Source organism: Castor canadensis, chromosome 1 (genome assembly GCF_047511655.1).
Source record: "Castor canadensis chromosome 1, mCasCan1.hap1v2, whole genome shotgun sequence".
Classification (NCBI taxonomy): domain Eukaryota; kingdom Metazoa; phylum Chordata; class Mammalia; order Rodentia; family Castoridae; genus Castor; species Castor canadensis.
In genome coordinates this window covers 5,144,542-5,166,482 of record NC_133386.1, presented here as the reverse complement: position 1 = coordinate 5,166,482, position 21,941 = coordinate 5,144,542, and the positions used below count along the sequence as shown (strand labels likewise).

The 21,941-nt window shown below is 36.4% G+C and overlaps 1 protein-coding gene across 6 annotated transcripts in view; it reads left to right on the top strand.

The window, feature by feature from the left end:
- Window positions 1-21,941, top strand: part of Qki (QKI, KH domain containing RNA binding) — a 136,118-nt gene that overhangs the window by 42,365 nt on the left and 71,812 nt on the right. For all 6 annotated transcript variants that reach the window (XR_002213193.2, XM_020177714.2, XM_020177717.2 and 3 more), the window contains exon 3: window positions 17,690-17,806. Coding sequence is in view for 5 of the 6 variants with exons in the window: in XM_020177714.2 (XP_020033303.1) it covers window positions 17,690-17,806 (117 nt within the window). In the remaining variant the exon portion in view is untranslated. The remainder of the gene's footprint in view (window positions 1-17,689; window positions 17,807-21,941) is intronic.

Sequence of the window (21,941 nt, the reverse complement as noted above, 5' to 3'; positions counted from 1 at the left end):
GGCTGTTAAGTAAAGGTGATTCCAGGTTGAGTATCTCTTAACCAAAATGCTTGAAATTAAGTTTGGCTAATTATTTCATTGGAAAGCATATTTTGTCTTAAGAAACCAAGCCATTTAGGACAAAGTAGTTAATAAATTTCCTGACAGGTGGGTTTTTTTGGTGGCAGTACTCAGGCTTCATACTTACTTGCTAGGTAGGTGCTCTACCACTTGAACCATGCACACCCTCATCCTTTTTTCCTTTAGTTTGTTTTTCAGGTAGGGTCTGTCATTTTTACCTGGGGTTGGCTTCAGACTGTGAACCTTCTACCTGCGGTTTTGCCACCATGCCTGACTTATTGATTGAGATGGGCTCTCACTAACTTTTTGCCCCAACTGGCCTTGAACAAGACCTCTGGTTCCTGATCTCTGTCTCCTAAGTAGGTGATGTTACAGGCTTGAGCCGCTATGCCTGGCATGAAGTCTAGTTTTGATTGTCATTGAACTTTTCCATGTTCCAAAAGCAATATCACAAATAAACAACTTACCTATCAGGAGCTTGACCATCTATTTCATATTGGTGAGATGATTCTGTTTATTATTTGGTGAGGAATGTAAACTATGTTGTTTGGGGCTAAGAATAGCGGTAATCTTTACTAGTTTCTAGCCTTCTTACAAGATTGTATCTAAACAGTATAAATCTGCCATCTTAAGGACAGATTAAAATCCAAGATAAAACATAAAGCTAGGAGAGAAATTAGAGGCTTGAAGTATGTAGGGCCTGCTGGTGTAGTCCAGTGGTAGAGCTCTTAGCACGCATGATGCTCTGGGTTTAAACCTCACCCCCTAAAAAAAAGAAAATGAAAAAAAATATGAGAAGGACCTATGAATCTTTTAACAGCAACATCTTCTATCACTCCTTTAGTGTAGATCCTTTGCGTGTGGAATGCGCTAGATAACTGCCAATAGGAGCCTGAGGACACTTGATCTTTGCTCTTGTGGTGCTCTTACAGATAGAGTCTAGGTGTGGAATGATGAGAGCCTGCACTGAGTCACCAGAAGTGAGAAGGAAGAGAAGGGAACAGGCTCTAGTGAAAATCATTTAAATTTCTTCATCTGTTGAATGTTTAGGCCAACAATGAGAGAAGGTCTTACTAGTGCCGTTTATCAAGAATAGAGAAGATGGAATACAGAAAAGAAGTTTCATACAATATTATAGAAGAACCAAAAGTAAGATGTGGTAAACTTACTCTGTCAGCAGGATAAGACAATAAAGTCTTTGTATGCTGAGTTCAAACAATCATTGAACAGGGTAGTAGGGAAGACAGTTATCAATATGTCAGATAGGACTCAAACTTGTTCCCCCAAAAGCAGTTCACTATAATACCTTCAGAACAGCTTATAGGGTTCACAATATTTATGCACAAAAACCCAAGATGTCAGCTTTAAGAACCTTCCTTGATGATGGTCAGAACTACGTATTCTTCCCTCATCTTGAGAGTGAGGGTGACACTTATAAACTCAATCTTTATTCAAGGAAACGTGTTCCTTTTCTCTCTTGCTTGACGTTACACATATTTGTCCTCGACATTTGCTGATTAATGCAGCACAGAGGTTTTCATTCATACAGAAGGGTCAATTAAAGTTAAAAAGATACATATGATGATTATTAAAGCTGTAATACAGTAAAAGACAAAGGCATTGAACAGAGAAAGTGATTATATAAAGTACTATAGTAATAATAAGGTTGGAGGTGTAATTTGCGAAGAAATTCTGAAAACACAATTGGAATTCCGAAAATAAACTTGAATCTGAAGAGTTTTTATAAAACTTTGCCTTAAACATTTGAAGTGATTAATGGTAAGAAAACTAAAACATTTTCTAGAATTATCAGGGTATGTGTTAAGGTCTTTAAAAGTGGGATAAAGTATTCTGTGAAATGTCTGAACTCCAGACTCGGTAGAGGTGTTCTGGAATTTGAGCACCTTGGGTAACGACCATGTGTGAAGTGTAGCTGGGAACAGTGGTCATTGTGCAGCACTGCTTTGAAGGGTCAGTGGTCTTTTTGAGCAGTCAGAGCAACATCCTGAAATGGTGGGTGACACAGCCCTTGCATTCATGGTGTAGTCCACATTGAAATGGAAAGTGAATGGTTCCATTTCTGTATCACTGACTGTTCTTTGAAACAGAACAAACAGATCAGTCAGGTTTACTGAGAAATTATTTGAGTTTCATTATTTAGTGACTGAATCCCACCCCCAATTTTTACTGAGATGTAACTGCCAAATAAAAATTTTTGTGTATTTAAAGATGTATAATGTGATTTTGATATGTATTGTGAAAGGATCACCACAGTCATTCTGTCTCTTACCTCATATAGTTTGTGTATGCTGTGAATCCGTAGCCATCATGTGATATATTAGATTTCCATAATTGAAACTTTGTACCTTTTACCATTGTCTCCTTAATCCCTTCTTTTCCAGCTCCTGCAAAACATTCTGTTCTCTAGTCTGCAAGTTTGAATGTTCTTAAATATTTCACCTGTAAGTGAGATGATGGACTTTCTGTGTCTGGCTTATTTTACTTAGCATAATATCCTTCAGATAATGTCAATATCTGTAAAAAATGACAGGGTTTCCTTTTTTATAGATGAGTAATATTCCATTTTCTTTCTCCATTCAAACACAGATGAACATTTGAGTTGTTTCGTATCTTGGTTATTGTGAATGATACTGCCATGATTATGGGAATGCAGATATCTTTTTTTTTTTTTTTTAAGCTTAGGGCTTCTTACTTGCTAGGCAGGTACTCTACTGCTTGAGCCACGCTGCCAGCCCTTTTTGCTGTGGTTGTATGGTCTTCCCTTTTGCCCATGCTGGCCTGGACCGTGATTCTCCTGTCTTACACTGTTGTCATCACTGGGATGGCAGGTATGTGCTACCACATCCTGCTTTTTTCCACTGAGATGAGGGTCTTGCAGACATTTTCCCCAGGCTTTTCTAGAGCTGTGAGCTTCCTGATCTCAGCCTCTCTCATAGCTTGGTATCACCTATGCCTAGCAATTGGTTGAGATGGGTTCTTGCAAATTCCCTGCCTGGCTGGCCTAGAACTGCTGATCTTCACATGTCTTTGTTGGTTGATTCCTGTGCTGTGGGGAGGCTTGTTACTAGCTCGATGGAGTCCCACTTGTTCATTTTCATATTGTTGCCTGTGTTTTCCATATCACATCTAAAAATCATTGCCAAGACCAGTGTCAAAGAGCTTTTTAACCTTATGTTTTCTTCTAGGAGTTTTACAATTTCAGGTCATACACTGTAAGTCTTTAACCTATTTTGATTTAATTTTTGTATATGTTGAAAGATAAAGGTCCAGTTTTACTTTTTTTTACTTTTTTGCCTGGTACTGAGGTTTGAACTCAAGGCTTCCTGCTTGCTAGACAAGTGCTGTAGCCACACCCCAGCCCTTTTGTTTTTCAGATAGGATCTTTTGCTAAATTTACTCTGGCCTAAAACTGTGATCATCCTGTTTACCTTTCTGAGTAGCTGGCATTACAGATATGTACCACCATACCCAGCCCAGTTTCTTTCTTGTAAATACAGAGATTCAGGTTTTGTTGGTGTAAGATACCAATAGCAGTTATTGAAGAGACTATCCTTTCTCCATTGTTTATTTGTTTTTGATCTTGTCAAAGATCAATTGATCATCTCTGCATGTGTTTATTTCTAGGCTTTTGTTCCATTTGTCTATGTGGATTCTTATGCCAGTACAGTATGTTTTGATTGCTTTTATCTTTGTAATATAGTTTGAATTCAGGAAGTATAATTTCTTCAGATTAGTTTTTTGTCATTACTGCTTTAGTTGTTTGACGTTTTTTGTGGTTCCATATGAATTTTAGACTTTTCCTGTTTCTGTGACAAGCACCTTTGGAATTTTAATTGGGGATTTCATTCAATCTAGATGACAGTGGGTGGTAGGGACTTTTTTTTTTTTTTTAAACAATAGTAGTTGTTTGAAGCCATGAACATTAAGGTAACCAATTTTTGCAATCACTGTCTTAATTTCTCTTGGATATTTGTTGTTTGTGCATAGAAACTCTGATGTTTATATGTGATTTTAAATCCTGCCACTATACTGAATTTGTTTATTCTAATGGTTTCTTTTTTAATGAAGTCTTTAGGGTTTTCTGTATATACGATCATATCATCTACAACAGTTAAGCTTCTTCCTTTCCAATTTGGATACCTTATCTTTTATTTTCTTGGCCTAATTGCTTTGGCTAGGACTTGCAGTACTGTGCTGCATAGAAGTGGCAAGGTGGGCATCCATATCTTCTTCCTGATCTCAGAAGAACACATTTCAGCTTTTCATCATTATGGTTTTGTTGGGAGATTTTTGCATGTTTGTTATTCCTGTCCATCTTTGGTGCGGGGGTAACGTTGGCTGTAGAAAATTAATTTGAAAGTGTGCTGGAAGAGCTGGGGGAGAATTAGTGCAAATCTTTAAATGTGTTGTAGATTTTACCTGTGAAGCCATCTGGCAATAGCATCTCTTCTTCTTCTTGGGCAGTCCTGGGGTTTTGAACTTCCTAGGCAGATGCTCTTACCGCTTGAACAACTCCTCCAGCCCTTTTTTTGAAGGGCTTTTTTTTGAGATAGGGTCTCCAGAACTGTTTGAGACACCATCTTCCTTATCTATTCCTTCTGAGTAGCTAGGATTACAGGCATTGGGCATTTCTTTATTGAGAGATTTTGAATTATTTTGCAGTCTCCTTATTTACTGATCGTTTTTGAATTATTTCTTCATGATTCAGTCTTGTTAAATTGTTTCTAGGAATTTGTCCATTGTTTGTGTATGTGATTATTTTTTGGTATCAGTTGTGCCTCTTTACAATTTTGTGGGGGGCTCTCTTATTAGTTACTCTAAAGGTTTGTCAGATTTGTTTATCTTTTTGAAAAATGAACTTAGTTTTCTTAATCCTTTCTATTGCCTTTGTATTGTCTTTCTGCTCTCATCTTTATATTATGTTCTTCCTTTGGTTTAGGCCTACAGAACCCAGTCCCAGGCAATCTTTCATCTGATTTTAAAAAAATATAAAATCCCAGGAAATTTTACTATGAAAATGAGTCAGTGTTTAGGTTTTCATTCTTAGTTTGCAGTTTTGTTGTTGTTGTTGTTGTTGTTTTTGCTTTGAGGGGATGTTGGGGAGGATTGGAATATTTGCATAGCCTTTACTGGTTGGGTATTCCCTAATCTGAAAATCTGAGATGCTCCAAAATCAGAAACTTTTTTTGCATGTCTTGTGCTCGGAACATTTTGGGTTCTGTTTTTCCAGATTGGGGTGTTCAATCTGTGTATTTTTCACTATATGAATAAATATTGGTTTACCCATGTTTTATATATTGTGTGAAGCCCTGTGGATTCAGAACAAAACAAAACTAGGGGATGGTTCCTCACTTCAGGAATTGACCTGCAGGAGACATGCAGATCATATTACACCAAGTGATGGGTGTGGGTATGTAAGAGGTAGGTACAAAAGGCTCTGAGAGGCTCACTGTGATGGAGGGAAATACATCTTTAGGCATCAAGGAACAGAAAGAATTCTTGTGCTCAGTTATTGTGGGATGAGGAGGGGTTTGATTTGTTTAAGAAGAAGCAAATCTTCCTAAATGTCCTAAATTGCAGGAAGAAAAGTTAAAGTACCTGTCATTTTTACAGAATGTGGAATTGCTTAGGTGGTTTAAAAACGGGATAAGAGCAAAAAATATGTTGAAAAGTAGTTTTTTTTTTTTTTTTTTAAATGATGCAGGATTTGGATTTAGGGCCTTGCACTTAGGCAAGTGCAACTTGAATCACACCTCCAACACTCCCTTTTTTAAACTTTAGGTTGTTTATTTATTTTTTAAAGATATGCTCTCCCTTTTTGGCCTGGGCCATCCTGGAACCATAAATCTTTCTACCTATGCCTCCTGTTCAGCTAGGATTATAGACATGAGGTGCCTGGCTGTTCTGGATCTGTTAAGAGGCTTCATGCATAAGGTTGAAAACTCTCACACTAACTGTCATCTGCCTGTGTCATAAGCCTTACTGGCCTTCATTGCATTCATGATTTTTTTTCTAGTTTTTATATACCTTTAGAAGTGCTTATCTTATTCACTCCCAAGTGCTTTTACAGTGGTGTCAGCCTGTAACTCAGTTATATCCATACTCAAAGAATGAAGATTTGAAATAAAAACGCAGGATATGTTTAATTCACATGCCACAATTTCAGATTTTTTTTTTTTTATAATCTTAAATAGCACTTACAATAGAAAAGAGATACTGATTGCATCCTGGAAGTCCCCCCAAAAGATATTTTGAGATATTAATTTTGGTATTCTTGAGTAAAAAATAGTTCTCCTGGCAGTCACTACTCTTCTCTCATCTGAAATATTTATCCCAAACAGGCTCATTAGCGTTTGGTTAAATTGAAGGTAATCCTTTCTCAGATTTTTTAAAAGTTCCATACTTTTGAGCAGAGATTGTTAGCTGTTCTTGAGTTATTTCCTTGAGCTGCTTTTGGAAATTCATTTTTTATCAGTTAACTGTTTTGATAATAGAAGACAAGCGGTTTCATCTGTAATTGCATTTATTGATTTATTTTTTTACTGTACTGTTGTTTGAGCTCAAGGTCTCATGCTTCCTAAATGGTGCTCTACCACTTTAGACGTGCCCGTGGCCGCTTTGGCTTTACTTTTTTAATATGGGTTCTTATTTCTGCCCAGGGCCAACTTTAGATGGTGGTCCTCCTAAATATGACCTCCCACATAGCTGGAACCATAGCTGCATAGCACCATGTCTGGCTTATTGGTTGAGGTGAGTCTCATTAACTCTTTACTTAGGCAGGCCTCCAGCTGTGATCCTGTGGATCTTTACCTCCTAAATAGCTGGGATTACAGATCATGCCCTGACTGATTATAGAATTTTTAGAAGGTTAATTGAAAGATTTTTCATAATTTGCATTTTGTCATTGGGAGAATTTCTTTAAAAAATGTAGTGAGTAGCAGTGGATAGCATTAGACGATTGTTGTTCAGCCTCTTTAGAAACTAACATGCCACTTGGCAGAAATATAATTGGTAAGACACAGGAAAGGTCTGCACTTAAACTGTAGGGTTAATGAATATCTGTTTTTCCTCCTTTCTTTCCCTTCTTTTTGCTTTTAAAGTTGCACTTAGCTCAGACTGTTTGAAGTGATTTTCCTTGAAAGTGTTGTGACATTGTTTTAATTGAATGAAGCTGCACAACTGGCATGATAAATCAACACAGAGTGAATTTTAATGCAAGGCATAGGGTGGTAACTGGAAATTGGTTGCAGTAGACAAAGCAGCTGCTATGATTAATTTTTTTTCATTCTCTGTGTACAACGTTTTGAGAAGGATGACCTTGACAGCTCCAGTTGCATTAGAATCCCCATGGTAGGCAGCTCAGCACAGTTGAACTGTTGGTTCTTAGGCACAACAGCAGTTAAGACAGAAAATTTTGTGTCACAGATTTAATGTGACAAATGTGCTTTAAAAACTTTTTTATTTAGTGAGTAATATTTGTAGGATTAATTAGCTCTGGTATAATTCTTTTTCTGTGTAACCTTGATACTGTAGTTCCAGCAAAGGAGATTTAACATGTGAATAGGACAGGATTTGTCTCCTGAGTGGTCATAAAGGGTAGACCAACTGGTTTCACAAAACATACAAGTATCTCCATACACAGTGCGTTTTTCCAAGGTTTTTCTTCTTTTTTCTTTTTGTCATATTGGAGATATATAATGCATATCTAGAACATTAGTTGATTTGGAAAAGGATCTGTAGAGAGTACAAGTATTAAAGACAAGTAGCTGGGAAGGCTGCTTATTTTAAGAATTAGGGTAGCAAATGGTATAAAGGCGTTTTTCATCGACTTCTTGAGAGCAGGGATACTTTCTTTCTTTTTAAATCTCTCACATGTAGTTCATCCCTTGCCACTTAGCAAGCCTTAACTAAATGTTTCCTTGAGTTGAATTTGAAAATGAAAGACCATTCCCTATCCTACTGAAAACACCAGAAGTAAACAAGTGCATGATGAGATGTGGAGATCACCCTGTTGGGGTTGTTTTAAGGGGTGGGGAGCAAAGATGAATAGAGTCCCGTGACTCTTTAAACAAGTTAGGTCAAGGACTTGCAAAGAAAATTGGGGATGGACATAGGTCCAAGCTCTGTGATAGGGTTTCTGTAATGGCTCTTTTTCTTCTTCTCAGACCCTCCCTCCAATGTCTTACTGCTCCGTACTGTCTGAACATAGCTTAGTTCTGTCTATTTACATTAAAAAACAACCTCCTAAAAATGACAGTGAAGCCAGGCTCCAGAGGCTCGCGCCTATAATCCCAGCTACTCAGGAGGCAGAGATCAGGAGGATTGCGGTTCAAAGCCAGCCTGGGCAAATAGTTTGCGAGACCCTATCTCGAAAAACCCTTCACAAAACAGGGGTAGTGGAGTGGTTCGTGGTGTAGGCCCTGAGTTCAAGTCCCAGTACTGCAAAAGGAAAAAAAAAGGCAGTTTCTGTGTTTGTTAAGGACAAAGTAATTCACACCCACTGAGCACTTCTAATAAAATAGGATGTGTTACAGGCAACAAAAGAAAACCCTGCTTGAAGGTAACAAAATACTAGTTCAGGATCCACAGGAGGCCAGATGGTCAAAGATGTAAAGTTGGTATTTGGAATCTTTTCCCCTTGAGTACGTTGGCTGACTCTGGAGAGGGCAGCTGAGAAGCTGAGCTTTGAGGGTCAGAGATTCAATCCTATAAACTGTCTCTCCAGTACAGTCTTTACTTTGGGTAGGAACTCTTAGGAGTAAACATTCAGTCAGTAGGTCCTCCCAGAAGATTCTCCCAGAGGCTGGGCCTCAGTTCAGAGTTGTCTGTCTCAATAAACGAAATCATCTTAAGGTGATTTTGGCTTGCTAGAGATGGCTGGTGCCTGACAGAACAAATATATATCCCCTTTGGAGAAAGCTAACATCATCTTAGACCTTACAGTATTTCTAGAGGCTATTAAGTATATTGTCTGGCACACACTAGAAAATTACCAATTACACAAGAAAGCAAGATGACATTAAAATCTGTAGAAACAGGAAAATAAAAACCTTAGAAACTGTAGATATTAAAATTACCAGGCACAGATGTTGAAAGAGCTGTGCTTACTAAGAAAAGAAGACAGAAGACAAAGCAGAGTCATGGAACTACAAAAGAAATCATGCGGAGAAATCCCTTAGCTTCTGTTAACTCAACAGGTGGGTTTGACAGAAGTTAGCATTTAAAGAGAATTAGTGAACTGGAATACAGCTCACAAAATCAGGAGAGGCAAAGTCATGGGAAAACTAGGACATGTGAAAAGTAAAAGGAATACACTGTCAATGTGTAATGTTTGGTCAGGCACCAAGGGCTAACACCTGTATTCCTAGCTGCTCAAGAGGCAGAGATCAGGAAAGCCAGCCTGGTCAAATAGTTCGCGAAACCCTATCTCGAAAAACCCATCACAATAAAGGGCTGGTGGAGTGGCTCGAGATGTAGGCCTTGAGTTCAAACCCCAGTACCACAAAAAAAAAAGTGTTTTTAACTGTAGTACTATAAGAGAAGGTAGAATGGAGTAGAAGCAGAGTTGAGAGTGGTGTGGTTTGAAACTTTAAAATCAGAGAAACAAAGTCACTGATTTATGAAACTGAACTCTAAGCATGATAGATATAAAGAAAATCACACCTAGGCTCATCATATTAGAACTACTAAAAACTAATCATGATAGGATTTCCAGTGTGACTCTCCCCTCCCCCCCAAATTTGGTGGTACTGAAGTTTGAACTTGCCTTCACACTTGATAGGCAGGCATTCTGTCATTTGGCCTACACCTTTGGCCCCTTTTTTTTTGTCTCTGATTATTTTTGAGATATGGTCTCTCTTTTTGGTCAGGCTGGCTTGGACTAGGGTCTTCCTATTTTAGGCTTCCAACCATAGGTGGGATGACAGCTGCGTGTCTGCGCACCCAGCTATTGCTGGATGTGGGATCCTGGCTAGAAAGATCTTAAAAGTATCCAGAAATAATATAAGATTTTATCTTGTTTCTTTTAAGGACTAAAAGGACTATGGGACTAGAATTACATGCCCCACAAAACATCATTTTCAGATAAGGGAATAAGAGAATGTCTTTATGGTAGAAGAAAAATGACTGTATTTGAAATGGAAAGCTGAATATGTATAAAGAAATAAAGAGCAACAGATGCACATTTATAAGTCATAATGCATATTATCTGTACAAAGTGCAGGTCCTGTTGAGTTTAAAATACAGTTTTTGAAAAATAATGGCATGTACAGTGGATTTGGGGATAAATGGTGTATGTATTCTGGGGTCCTTGTATGGGAAAGAGGGATAAAGTACAAATGAGTATTAGTGTTGAAGCATGCTGCAATTTCTTTGGCAAATAAGCATGTACCTTCCAAGCTAATGTAAAGGAAATAAGAAAATGTGCTCACGTGCACCTTTCCTCTCTCCATGCATATATAAGAGAAGAAGGCAAGAAAGAAAAGGGGACACACAGAGGTAGGACATGTAGAAAGCATGTATTAGTAAGAAGGTAGAGTATAAAGCATGCAATGTACATGTCTCAGTTAAAACTCAGACTTGTAAAAACAAAATTTTATTAGCATATAATAGTTGTACAAGAGGATACACTGTGGTAGTTACATATGTGCTTACAATCTATGTTAGATTTACCCCCTCCATTGTTTCTTAGAAACATTTCAATAGGTTTCATTCTTCTATTTTCGTGTATGAATACAAGATATATCCACTACTCACTTTCATTCACCCTTTCTTTATACCCCCTCCTTCCAGGGGTACCCATCTCTGGAAATCCAGGGATTCTGTGGAAATTCAAAGATTGATTAGATGAAGTAAACAAACCCACTTACATGCAGTTTATAGGAGTCTCATTTAAAATACAAGCCTGGCAAAATGATTGAAAGTAATACAAATGTAGACCTAAAAAGACAAATAAGCTTTGGTGTGGCTCATGGTAGAGCACCTGCCTAATATGCCTAAGGCCTTGGTTGATCTCAAAACAAACAAAGCACTTTAATCACCATAGAGTTTGCATTCCTTTCCATAGCCCATTGAATATGTACAAAAGTTGATGATACCTTGCTAAAAAAGCAAGACAGAACAGCTATTAAAGGACTAGATTTTATAGTATGCTTTCTGATTACAGTGTAGGAAGCTAGAAATAAAAGCCAAAGATAATTAGGAAATTCTTACATGTTTGAAATGAGGAAAATACATTTAAATACTCAATAGCTGCCAGGTGCTGGTGGCTCATGCCTATAATCCTAGCTACTCAGGAGGCAGAGATGAGGAGGATTGAGGTTCGAAGCCAACCTGGGCCAATAGTTTGCATGACCCTCTCTTGAAAATACCCATCACAAAAAGGACTGGTGGAGTGGCTCAAGGTGAAAAAGGCACTGAGTTCAAGCCCCAGTACCCCCCCACCCAAACACACACACACACTCTCACTCACACTCTCTCTCTCTCTCTCTCTCTCTCTCTCTCTCTCTCTGTCTCTCTCCCTCTCTCTCTCTCTCTCTCTCTCTCTCTATATATATATATATATATATATTTATTTTTAATTATATATATTTTATTGAATATATATATATATATAAAAGCTATCAAATTATTTTGATCAGAATGATAATGAAAATCCAAATTTGTTGGGTATAGGTAAAGCCAGTGTAGAGGTATATGTAAATCTTTAAGTTACATGTAAATTTTTACACATAAAGGAGAAAAAAATTGTGCATTTAGTAAAACATATATTTCAGAAAGTTGGAAACCAGCATGTTAAGCCTAAAGGAAGAAGGAGGAAGGAAATGGAAAAAAAATCATCCAAAGGAATAAAGTACAAAATGAAGAGAGATACAGGTATTGCTGAATTCTAATAAACTATCCCTCAAGCTTAATACTTAAATGAAGAACTTACTGACATAAATTTGAAAGGCATAATGATAATGCTTCTAAAAGATAATATGGGAGGATTATCTTGATGACCTTGTGGGAAAGACTTCTTTTAAACAGGACATAGAAAACACCAACCACGAACAGAAGATTGATAACTTTAATTACATTGAAATTAAAAACTTCTAATCATTGTAAGACACAAAGTCAAAGAATGGTAAAAGGTGTTCATGTATAAGCCCAAAGTAGAAATAAGTAAAAGGTAAATGATGGAGCAGAAAACGGCAAGGTACTTTAAATGTATTTCAAGCAGGCTTGTCCAGTGCTAGGTTTGATTTGAGGAGATCTAAGTCCCAGCCTTTAAGATGGGAGTCAAATGATATAACATGGAAGTCTTTTTCTTTTAGGGTATTTGAATTTTTCTAGAGAAGAAACCTCTCTCTTCTTACCTGCAAGTTGGATTCCTGGTTGTTGGTGTTCTGTGCGTAGAGACAGACTGTTCTCTACCTTTTCCTTTCCTTCCTTCCCCCCCCCCCTCTAATTATTAGCATATTAATTGTACTGGGGGATTTCATTATGACATTTACATATGTGCTTACAGTGTACTTTGTCTAGACTCACCCCCTCCATCATTCTCACTCTCCCCTCTCCCCCCACCTCTTAGAACAATTTCATTGGTTTCATTGTTGTAATTGAATACAAAGTACATCAGCCATATTCACTCTTTGCATTTATTGTCCCCCTCCCACTGGTTTCCTTTCCGGGAAAGAACCTTTTTTTACCTTCCTGTTCTTCATTTTTTTTAAAGTATATACTGATTGTTCAAGAGAATTTTTTGCACATTTTGCACATGTATATATTGTACTTTAATCAGATTAACTCCCTCCATTACTTGTTCTCTATTGCCCTGCTCCCCTATTATTCAGTAGCTTTCAGTGGATTTTTTAATACTATCTTCATACACAAATATTAACAGATTTCAGTATCATTCACGATAATTCTCTTTTCCTCCTGCCTCCCCGTAGTTCCCTCATACAGACCCATTATTACATATATTCTCTCTCCATATATGTATGCATGTATATGCATATAAGATCTTACGTGTATTTATGTATACATTCATCTTTTAGGTCTAGTTTTTGCATATGAGGGAAAACATGTGACCTTTGTTCTTCTGAGCTTGACTTCGTGTAACATTTTGATCTCCGGTTCCATCCATTTATTTCCAAACAACATAATTTCATCCTTCTTTATGGCTGAGCAATACTCTGTTGTGTATACATAACAAATTTTCTTAATCCATTTGTCAGTTTTACCTGGCCGTTTCCATAATTTGTTTCATAATACCTTGACTATTGTGAATGCTGCTACAATAAATACGGGTGTGCAAGTGGCTCTGTCGTATCCTGGCTTACATTCCTTTGGGTATATGCCCTGGAATGGTATCACTGGATCAGCCAGTAGGGTTAATTTTAGTTTTTTCAGGAACCTTTATACTGCTTTCCATAGCAGTTGCACTAATTTACATTCCCACCAACAGTGGATAAGGGTTCCCTTTCCCCACATTCTCGCCAGCATTTGTTGTGTTCTTGATGGTAGCCATTCTGACTAGAGTGAGGTGAAACTTCAGTGTTGTTTTGATTTGCATTTCCTTTATGGTCGAAGATGTTGAGCATTTCTTTATGTATATATTGGTCTGTTGTACTTCTTTTGTGAATTGTCTGTTCAGTCCATTTGCCCATTCATTCAGAGGAGTGTTGATTCTTTGAGAGGTTAGATTTTTGAGCTCCCTGTATATATTCTGCTTATTAATCCCTTGTCATGTGGGGCTGGCAAAGATTTTTCTCTCATTGCATAGGCTTGTTCTTCAGTCCAGTGACTTGTTTGCAATGCAGAAGCGTTTTAGTTTGATGCAGTTCCATTTGCTAGTCCTTTTTCTTAATTCCTGAGCTATTGGAGTTGTAATCTTAATGTTACTGTCTATGCCTATATATTACAGTGTTTTCCCTGTTCTTTCCTGTAGTAGTTTCACAGTTTCAGATCTTACATTAAGATAATTGATCCACTTTTTAAAAAAATCTACTTTGAATTGATACACGTACAAGGTCAGAGACTGGGATCTAGCTTCAGTGTTCTATAGGTGAATATCTAGTTTTCTCAGCAGCATTTGTTGAAGAGTCTGTCTTTTCTTCAATGTATGCTTTGGGCTCCTTTTAAAAATAGCAAATGACTGTATCTCCTTGGGTTTGGTGTATGGGTGTTCTGTACCATTGATCTTCATGTCTATTTTGCACCAGTACCACGCTGTTTTTTTTTTTACTTTGGCTCTGAAGTATAGTTTGAAGTCAGGTATTGTGATACTTTCCATGTTGCTCCTTTTGCTCAGGATTGCTTTGACTATTCAAGGTCTTTTATGTTTCCATATGAATTGTAAGATTGGTTTTTCTACTCTCTAAAGAATGTCATTGGAATTTTGATGGAGATTGCATTGAACATATAGATTGCTTTCAGTAGTGCAGTCATTTTGATCATGCTGCATCATTTTGATCAGTAGTGCAGTCATTTTGATAATATTGATCATGCTGATCCATGAGGATTGGATGTCCTTCCATCATCTAAATTCTTCTTTGATTTCTTTCTTCAGCAATTTATAGTTTTTATTGTATAGGTCGTTCACTTCCTTCTTTAAATTTATTTCTAGGTATTTTATTTATTCATCTATTTATCTGTTTATTTATTTGATGCTATTACAAATGGAATTGGTTTCCTGATTTCATTCTGCATATTCATTGGTAGTGTATAGAAATGCTACTGATTCATGAGATATAAGTGTTTTTTGGTGGCATTTTTAGGGGCTTTTGGGTATAAGATTATAAAAATGGAAATAATCCCCTGTGTAATAACAGACCATTATGGAATAAAAGTAGAAATCAATGGCAAGGAAAACTACAAAAGTAATTCAAACTCATGGAGATTGAACAACATACTCTAGAACGATCCATGTGTCATGGGATTAATTAGAAAGAAATGAAGAAATTTCTAGATTCCAATAAAAATGACACAATTAACCACAACCAGTAGTTACACACCAAAAGTGGAACTTCTTACAAAAGAGGAAACTTTATACCCATAGAGTCCTATTGCATCAGAAAATTAGAGCGGTATCAGATAAAGACTCTGATGATGATGTACCTAAAACTCTTAGAAAAACAAGGAGAAGCCAGTCCAAAAGTAGTAGATTGAAAGGAATTATAAAAATTAGGGCAGAAATTAATGGAGACCAAAAGAACGATACAAGAAAAATGAAACAAAAAGTTGGTTCTTTGAAAAAAAAAAAAAAGATACATAAAAGGTTAGCTAAATTAAGCAAAGGAAGACCCAAATTAATAAAATCAGAGTTAAAAAGGGATATTACAGTAGGCACCAATGATACTCACAGGATCTTACGGGAATATTTTGAAAACCTATTCTCCAGCAAACTGGAAAATTAAGAAGTACTAGATAAATTTCTTGATACATGTGACCCACCAAAATGAATCAAGAGCACATAAACAACTTGAATAGACAGTTATAAAGAACCTCCAAACACAGAAAAGCCCAGGCCTGGATGGATTCACTGCTGAATTCTACCAGACCTTTAAAGAAGAGCTAACATCAGTGCTTCTCAAACTGGTCCATAAAATGCAAAGGGAAGGAATATTACCAAACTCATTCTATGGAGCCAGTATTATCTCACTACCAAAACCAGGTAAAGACTGATCAAACAAAGTTGTAGGCCAATATCCTTGATGAACATAGACATAAAAATTCTCAATAAAATATTTGCTACCAAATCCAACAATACATTAAAAAGATCCTGCACCATGAGGAAGTAGGTTTCATTCAAAGGATGCAAGAATGGTATAACACACAAATTAAAAGTGAGTACAAAACATGAACCTAATCAAGGGCAAAAATCACCATCTGTATAGGTGCAGAAAAAGCCTTTGAGATAATTCAACAACCTTTCATGATAAAAGCTCTGAAGAAACTAAGAATAGAAGGAGCATACCTGAACACTATAAAGACTATACATGACAAACCAGAATCAGCATCATATTCTGGGGAAAAAAAATCATTTCCTCTAAAATCAGGATCGAAACGGGGGTGTCCACGCTCCTCACTCTTAATTAATATAGTGCTGGAATTCCTAGTCAGAGCAATAAGACAGGAGAAAGAAATAAAAAAGATTCAAATAGGGAAGGAAGAAGTCAAATTACTCCTACTTGCAAATGATATGTTCTTACGCTTTTCTTAGTGTCAAGGCCTTCCTGAGTTCTGTAGGTCAAATTTGCTATTGATCATATCCCTTTTTTGACATTCTAAACTGAATTGTTGGTTAAGAAGAACGACTGAGATTTCATAAAGCAAATGTGTAATGGAATTGAGAGGCTATTGTCTGTCATGTGCCAGATCTTGTACTGGATCTTACATACATCCATTGTTATAAGCATAGTGATCACTATAGTTCCAGCACATAGTACTTACAGATAAAAAATTGCAGTTAAAGAAGTTTTATATAGATTGCCTGTGGGGGCAGGGGTAAGAGGCGTTAATCAAAGGGTACATGTGTGCTACCCACCTTTCATTTGAGAATCACTTTTCTAATGTATGGCAGTGTGAGTGAGCCCCTTTGTGAGGCAGAGTAAGAGCCCCTGGTGTACAGAAGGTTGGGAGAGTATGGAGCTTCCTCAAGTCCAAGTTTCAGTGAGATTTCTGGCCTGTTATTTTGACAAAAGTATGTAATGATTCACTAAAGGTAGGGTAAAACGGCAAGAGATAGAAAGCTGTGTGCATAACAATCGGTACTTAATGGAGTCAGTAAATAGGTGAAAGTCACCCATGGGTTTTGAAGAACTAAAGATAAACATGCGATGACATGCGAACGAGGAAAACATACTTTTCAGTGTTCACAGCCAGTCTGTTCTTTCTCCCGGCCTTTAAAATGTTTTTAAAATACGAATACTGGAAGTTTCTGCTGAGGGATGGTAAATTTTTGTTTATACAATTAACTTACTGTATTCATGAATTTACTTTAGGCTTCTTGAAAAAATAGAAGTGTAAGGTAAAGGTAGAAATGGGAAAAAGGTAAAGATGCAGGCATAAAATTGTTCCAGAAAGGTGATTTTTTTAAAAACACAGTATTCTCAAGATGTTAGCATAGGATGAAATCCAAATTTGACCATTACTGTTCTAGCAGCTAACTCAGAATTGTCATTGACAGAATTTTCTCTGGGGAGAGTAACTTACTAGGAAAATAGAAAGGGACTCTTTCCCAAGGATTTCTGTAAAAAGGATAGTCTAACAATGTGAACAATTCCTTCATGTCATTTGGAAGATAGGAATTTTGTAGAAAGTGTTGGTATCTAATATTTTACATTTTAGATTATATATCAATGGGTAACTCATGATAGGTAGTACCTGTTTTGCTGGATACTATTCCTAACTCATAGCTTGTATTAATACATAATAAGTATAAAACAATGAGTTAAATAATACTTATACCCCAGATTTAGCAAGAAACTCATAAGCTTTCTAGATTTTTACTTCTATTTAATATTAATTTTTTTAACTTTGGTAAGAAAAATGTTGCTTTAAAATAATTTTAAGAGCTATGAATCTTAGCAAGTAAATAATCTATGTGACCTTTTTCCCCCCTCAGTTTAATTTTGTTGGGAGAATCCTTGGACCGAGAGGACTTACAGCTAAACAGCTTGAAGCAGAAACAGGATGTAAAATAATGGTCCGAGGCAAAGGCTCAATGAGGGATAAAAAGAAGGTAAGTCCTTGAAACTGTTGGGCAGCTCCTCATGAGAATAATTCACTTAAAGTTTAGCATTCTAGTAATAAAGTTCACAATCTTTTAGGCATTAAATGTCATCATATTCCATGTCAGAAACTTTCAGACATTTTTCCCTTGTTAGTTTAGAAATTAATTCATTTTTCATTTAGAAACTAAAGTATCAGTTACTCTAGCATGTTAACTTTGTATTTACACTTGGGAAATAGCCATTTTCAAATTAATAGTCTTATGTTTCAGCTATAAAAGTATGTAACTAAAAGCTCAAAAAAATCTAAAATGTTTTCTTTTTTTTGTTTGTTTTTGCCGTTTTGAGGATAGAACCCAGAGCCTTAATCATCCTAGGCAAGCATTCTACCACTGACTTAACATCCCTAACCCTTTTTTATATTACAAAAAAAATTGAGACATGATCTTACATTCCCAGCCCTTATTAAAAACATTTTGTGATAGCGTCTCATTAAGTTGCCTAGGTTGACCTTGTGCAATCCTCCGTTAGCTTCCCAAGCAACTTGAGATTGCAGAGTTGGGCCCCCAAATGAAATAGGCTAAATGAAGCACTGGATATATGTCACATTATTGGGACAAGTTAGAGGACCATAGAAATGTGTTAAAATGTGTCCTCCAGTTGCATCCATTTACCACATGTTATTATTCCTTATGGTTGAGTAAAACTCGATTGTGTCTTTAAGCCACATTTTCCTGATCCATTCATCAGCTGTAGCACATCTGGGTTGTTTCCATAGTTTGGCTGTTGTGAATAGTGCTTTGATGACCATTGGTGTCTCTGTTGTATCCTGACTGACATTCCTTTGAGTATATGCCCAGGGATGATTATATGTCTTTAGGTTTTTGAGGACTCTCCATACTGCTTTCCATAATGGTTATACTAATTTGCATTCCCACTAACAGTGTATCAGGGTTTATGTTTCACTGCATCCTGTCCAGCATTTGTTATTGTTACTGCTGTTGAATATGACCATTCTAACTGGGGTGAGATGAAATCTTAGTATAGTTTGGATTTGCATCTCTTTTTGTAGCTAGGGAAGTTGAACACTTCTTCGTGTGTTTACTGGCCATTTGTATCTGTTCCTTTGAGAATTCCCTGTTTAATTCTTGTGCACATTTCTTCATTGGGATTTGATTGTTTGGGGGTTGAGTTTTTTGAGTTCCCTGTAGATTCTCGGTATTAGTCCCTTATCAGATGAATAGCTGGCAAATTTTTTCTCCCATTCTGTGGGCAGTCTCTTGAGTCTAGTGACTGTTTCCTTTGCTGTGCAGAAGCTTTTTAGTTTGATGCAGTCCCATTTGTTCATTCTTTCTCTTAGATGCTGAGCCTTTTGAGTTCTACTTAGGAAGTCGTTCCTTATGCTTATCTGTTCCAGTGTATTTCCCTCTACTTCCTGTAGTTATTTCAAAGTTTCAGGCCTTATATTAAGGTCTTTGATCCACTTTTGAGGGTGAGAGGCAGGGATCTAATTTCAGTCTTCTACATGTGGATATCCAGTTTTCCTAGCAACATTTATTGAAGATGCTGTCATTTCTCTATCCTACCAAAATCTGTGGGACACAGGAAAGACTGTGCTAAGGGGAAAGTTTATAGGTATAACTACCTACATTTAAAAAACAAACAAACAAAACAGAGACTTCTCAAATAAACATCTATCGATGCATGTTAAGCTTCTAGAAAAATGAGCCAATCAAACGCTAAGCTAGCAGATGGACAGAAATTATATAATAAAGATCAAGGCTGATATCAATGAGATCGAGACGAAAAAAAAATAACTTTACTTTCTAATGGAGTAGAAGAGTCCAGATTCATCTTGTAAAATTTCCTTCCCAGTTTTGATCTAGTCAGTTTTTTAAGGAATTGTTTACTTTTAGAGAGAAGTAGCATAGAGACTGCAGTCAGTCTGGGCTCTGTTGATACTCATAATTGGTAAACCTTTTCAGGACAGACCAATGAAATTGTGCACGCAAATTGTCACAGCTTTATTATTCAAATCTAGGACTACTGTGTCTTTATTTAGTTGATCTTGTGTATGTATGTGTCTTTTGTTTTGTTTTCCACTGAAAATTCCGATTGGTTCCTATTGAAGACCAGTAATTCATTTGCTTTATTCAGTATATACAAAACAGTTTCAGAATAACAGCAGACACTACCACCAGCAATATAGTTAGCAAAAACAATTTTACCCCCCAGTTCTTACTGTTTTTAAGTCACTAGAGAGGCAAATTACTACCTTTAAAACAGAATAATTTTTCTGTGTATAATTGTTACAACATCATATGTATCTATAGGTAAGTTCATTTACTGTGCTAAAAGTTTACTGCTTTTTGAAATTGCTTAACATATTTTCCTGTTTTTAATGTTAAAATATTTACAGAGCTCCAAAATCAAATCTGTCCAAAGTCGGGAATTTTTAGACATTCGTCTTTTATCTCTGATCACTTTACCTATTCTTTCCCTTGTCATTTGAGTAGGTTTTTAAATTTTAGTCTTTAGTTTATCCTTCCATTTCTGTTTAAACACTAACAGTTATGTAACAATTGGATGTGCATTGTGTGTATGTTTTTGTGTTTTCTCCTCTCATAGGTTGTTTTATACTCAGGATTTTTCTATACCTTTATTAACTTTTTAACTTAAAAGTATGTTATCAGTATCATTGAACAGGAGTAACTGTATATAGACAGTGTTTATTCCTTTTAGTAACTTCATGGTATTCCCACATTACTCAAAGCAGTCTCATTTTAGTGAGCATTTAAGTTGCGTCTCGTCTTCTGTTTCACATAGAATGATGCTGTATTGCTTTTCTTTTATTTGTGTCGTTATGTGTTGTTGCTAGTGATGTTTCAGTATGTAATTTTACTCACTAGTGACAACTTTCTGGGAGTTATTCTTTTCTGTTAGCAGTATATAAGAGTCCTAATTTCTCCAGTTTGACCAGCACAGTTGAACTTTTTTATGTTATATAGGTGATTGAACATCTGTTAGTCATTGTTAGAGCAGCTATTCTCTAAGTATTTATGTATGTGTCTGTGTAAAAGTCATTGTTCTGTAAGTTCACTAGCTAGTGATTGTACTGTGATTCTTATATTCCTGTTGAACCTGTTTCTAAGAAATGGGTAGAATTAATTTTTCAAAAAGAATTCAAATGCTATTTTTATAATTGTTCTTGAGATACATCATAGTTGTAATAACTTTTGGCTGGGCCTAAGTTACTATTTAAAATATTTTAAGAGGGAACATGCTGTGATTTTTCTGTTGGCTTATAAACTTTCTTAGCTCTAGGATTCCTCATCTGAACTACAGAAAATAGAAATGATTCATCAAGAGTACTGTTATAGTTGCATAGGAGAGAAGTTAATTTTGTGTAATTATGCCTTGGGCCAGGCTAAGACTTGACCGTCAGGGAGAATCTTTAGTTGAGAAAAACTGTGCCTCCATTTGGCAGTGGATGAAGTCACGGTGTGGCACATGCTATAGCAGAGGCTGTGCCATGCTGCAGAGAGCCACGAGTGGCGACTTCCTCTGTAGCCTGAAAGTTGTATGGAAACTGGAGAAAGAATTTACCATGCAAACCAGTGGTCCTTTCTAAACATCAGAAACAGGATTAAGTGGGGAATATTTTGGCATGGATGTTTGGGCCTATTTCAGTGGAGGGTTTGGGGTACAGTGGGAGAAGTAGTGTTGACATTGGAGACAAGGGCTATGTCTAAGGCCTTGAATGCTGTATCAAAAGATTTTTTATTCTCATCCTAAAACAGTTTTTAAAAAATATTCTAATGTATTAATTATTTTAAAAAGATAAGTTGACAGTAGTGGAAGAAATGGCAGAAGGAGGGAAGTGACCAGAAGCCATAAATGATAACTTTGCTTAGATAGTTCTTCCTTGTAATAAGATAAAAATTAGTGTTTTTCAAATCCTCTGGTCTTTTATTAATATATTTTTATTTTTAACTGACATAATTTTACATATTTATGGTACAGTGTAACATTTAATGCACATATATAGTTTGTAATGAGCAGGTAAGGGTTTTGCCATATAGTCACCTCAGACCTTTATCATTACTTTGTGTTAAGAACAATTCATTCACAATGATTTCTCCTAGC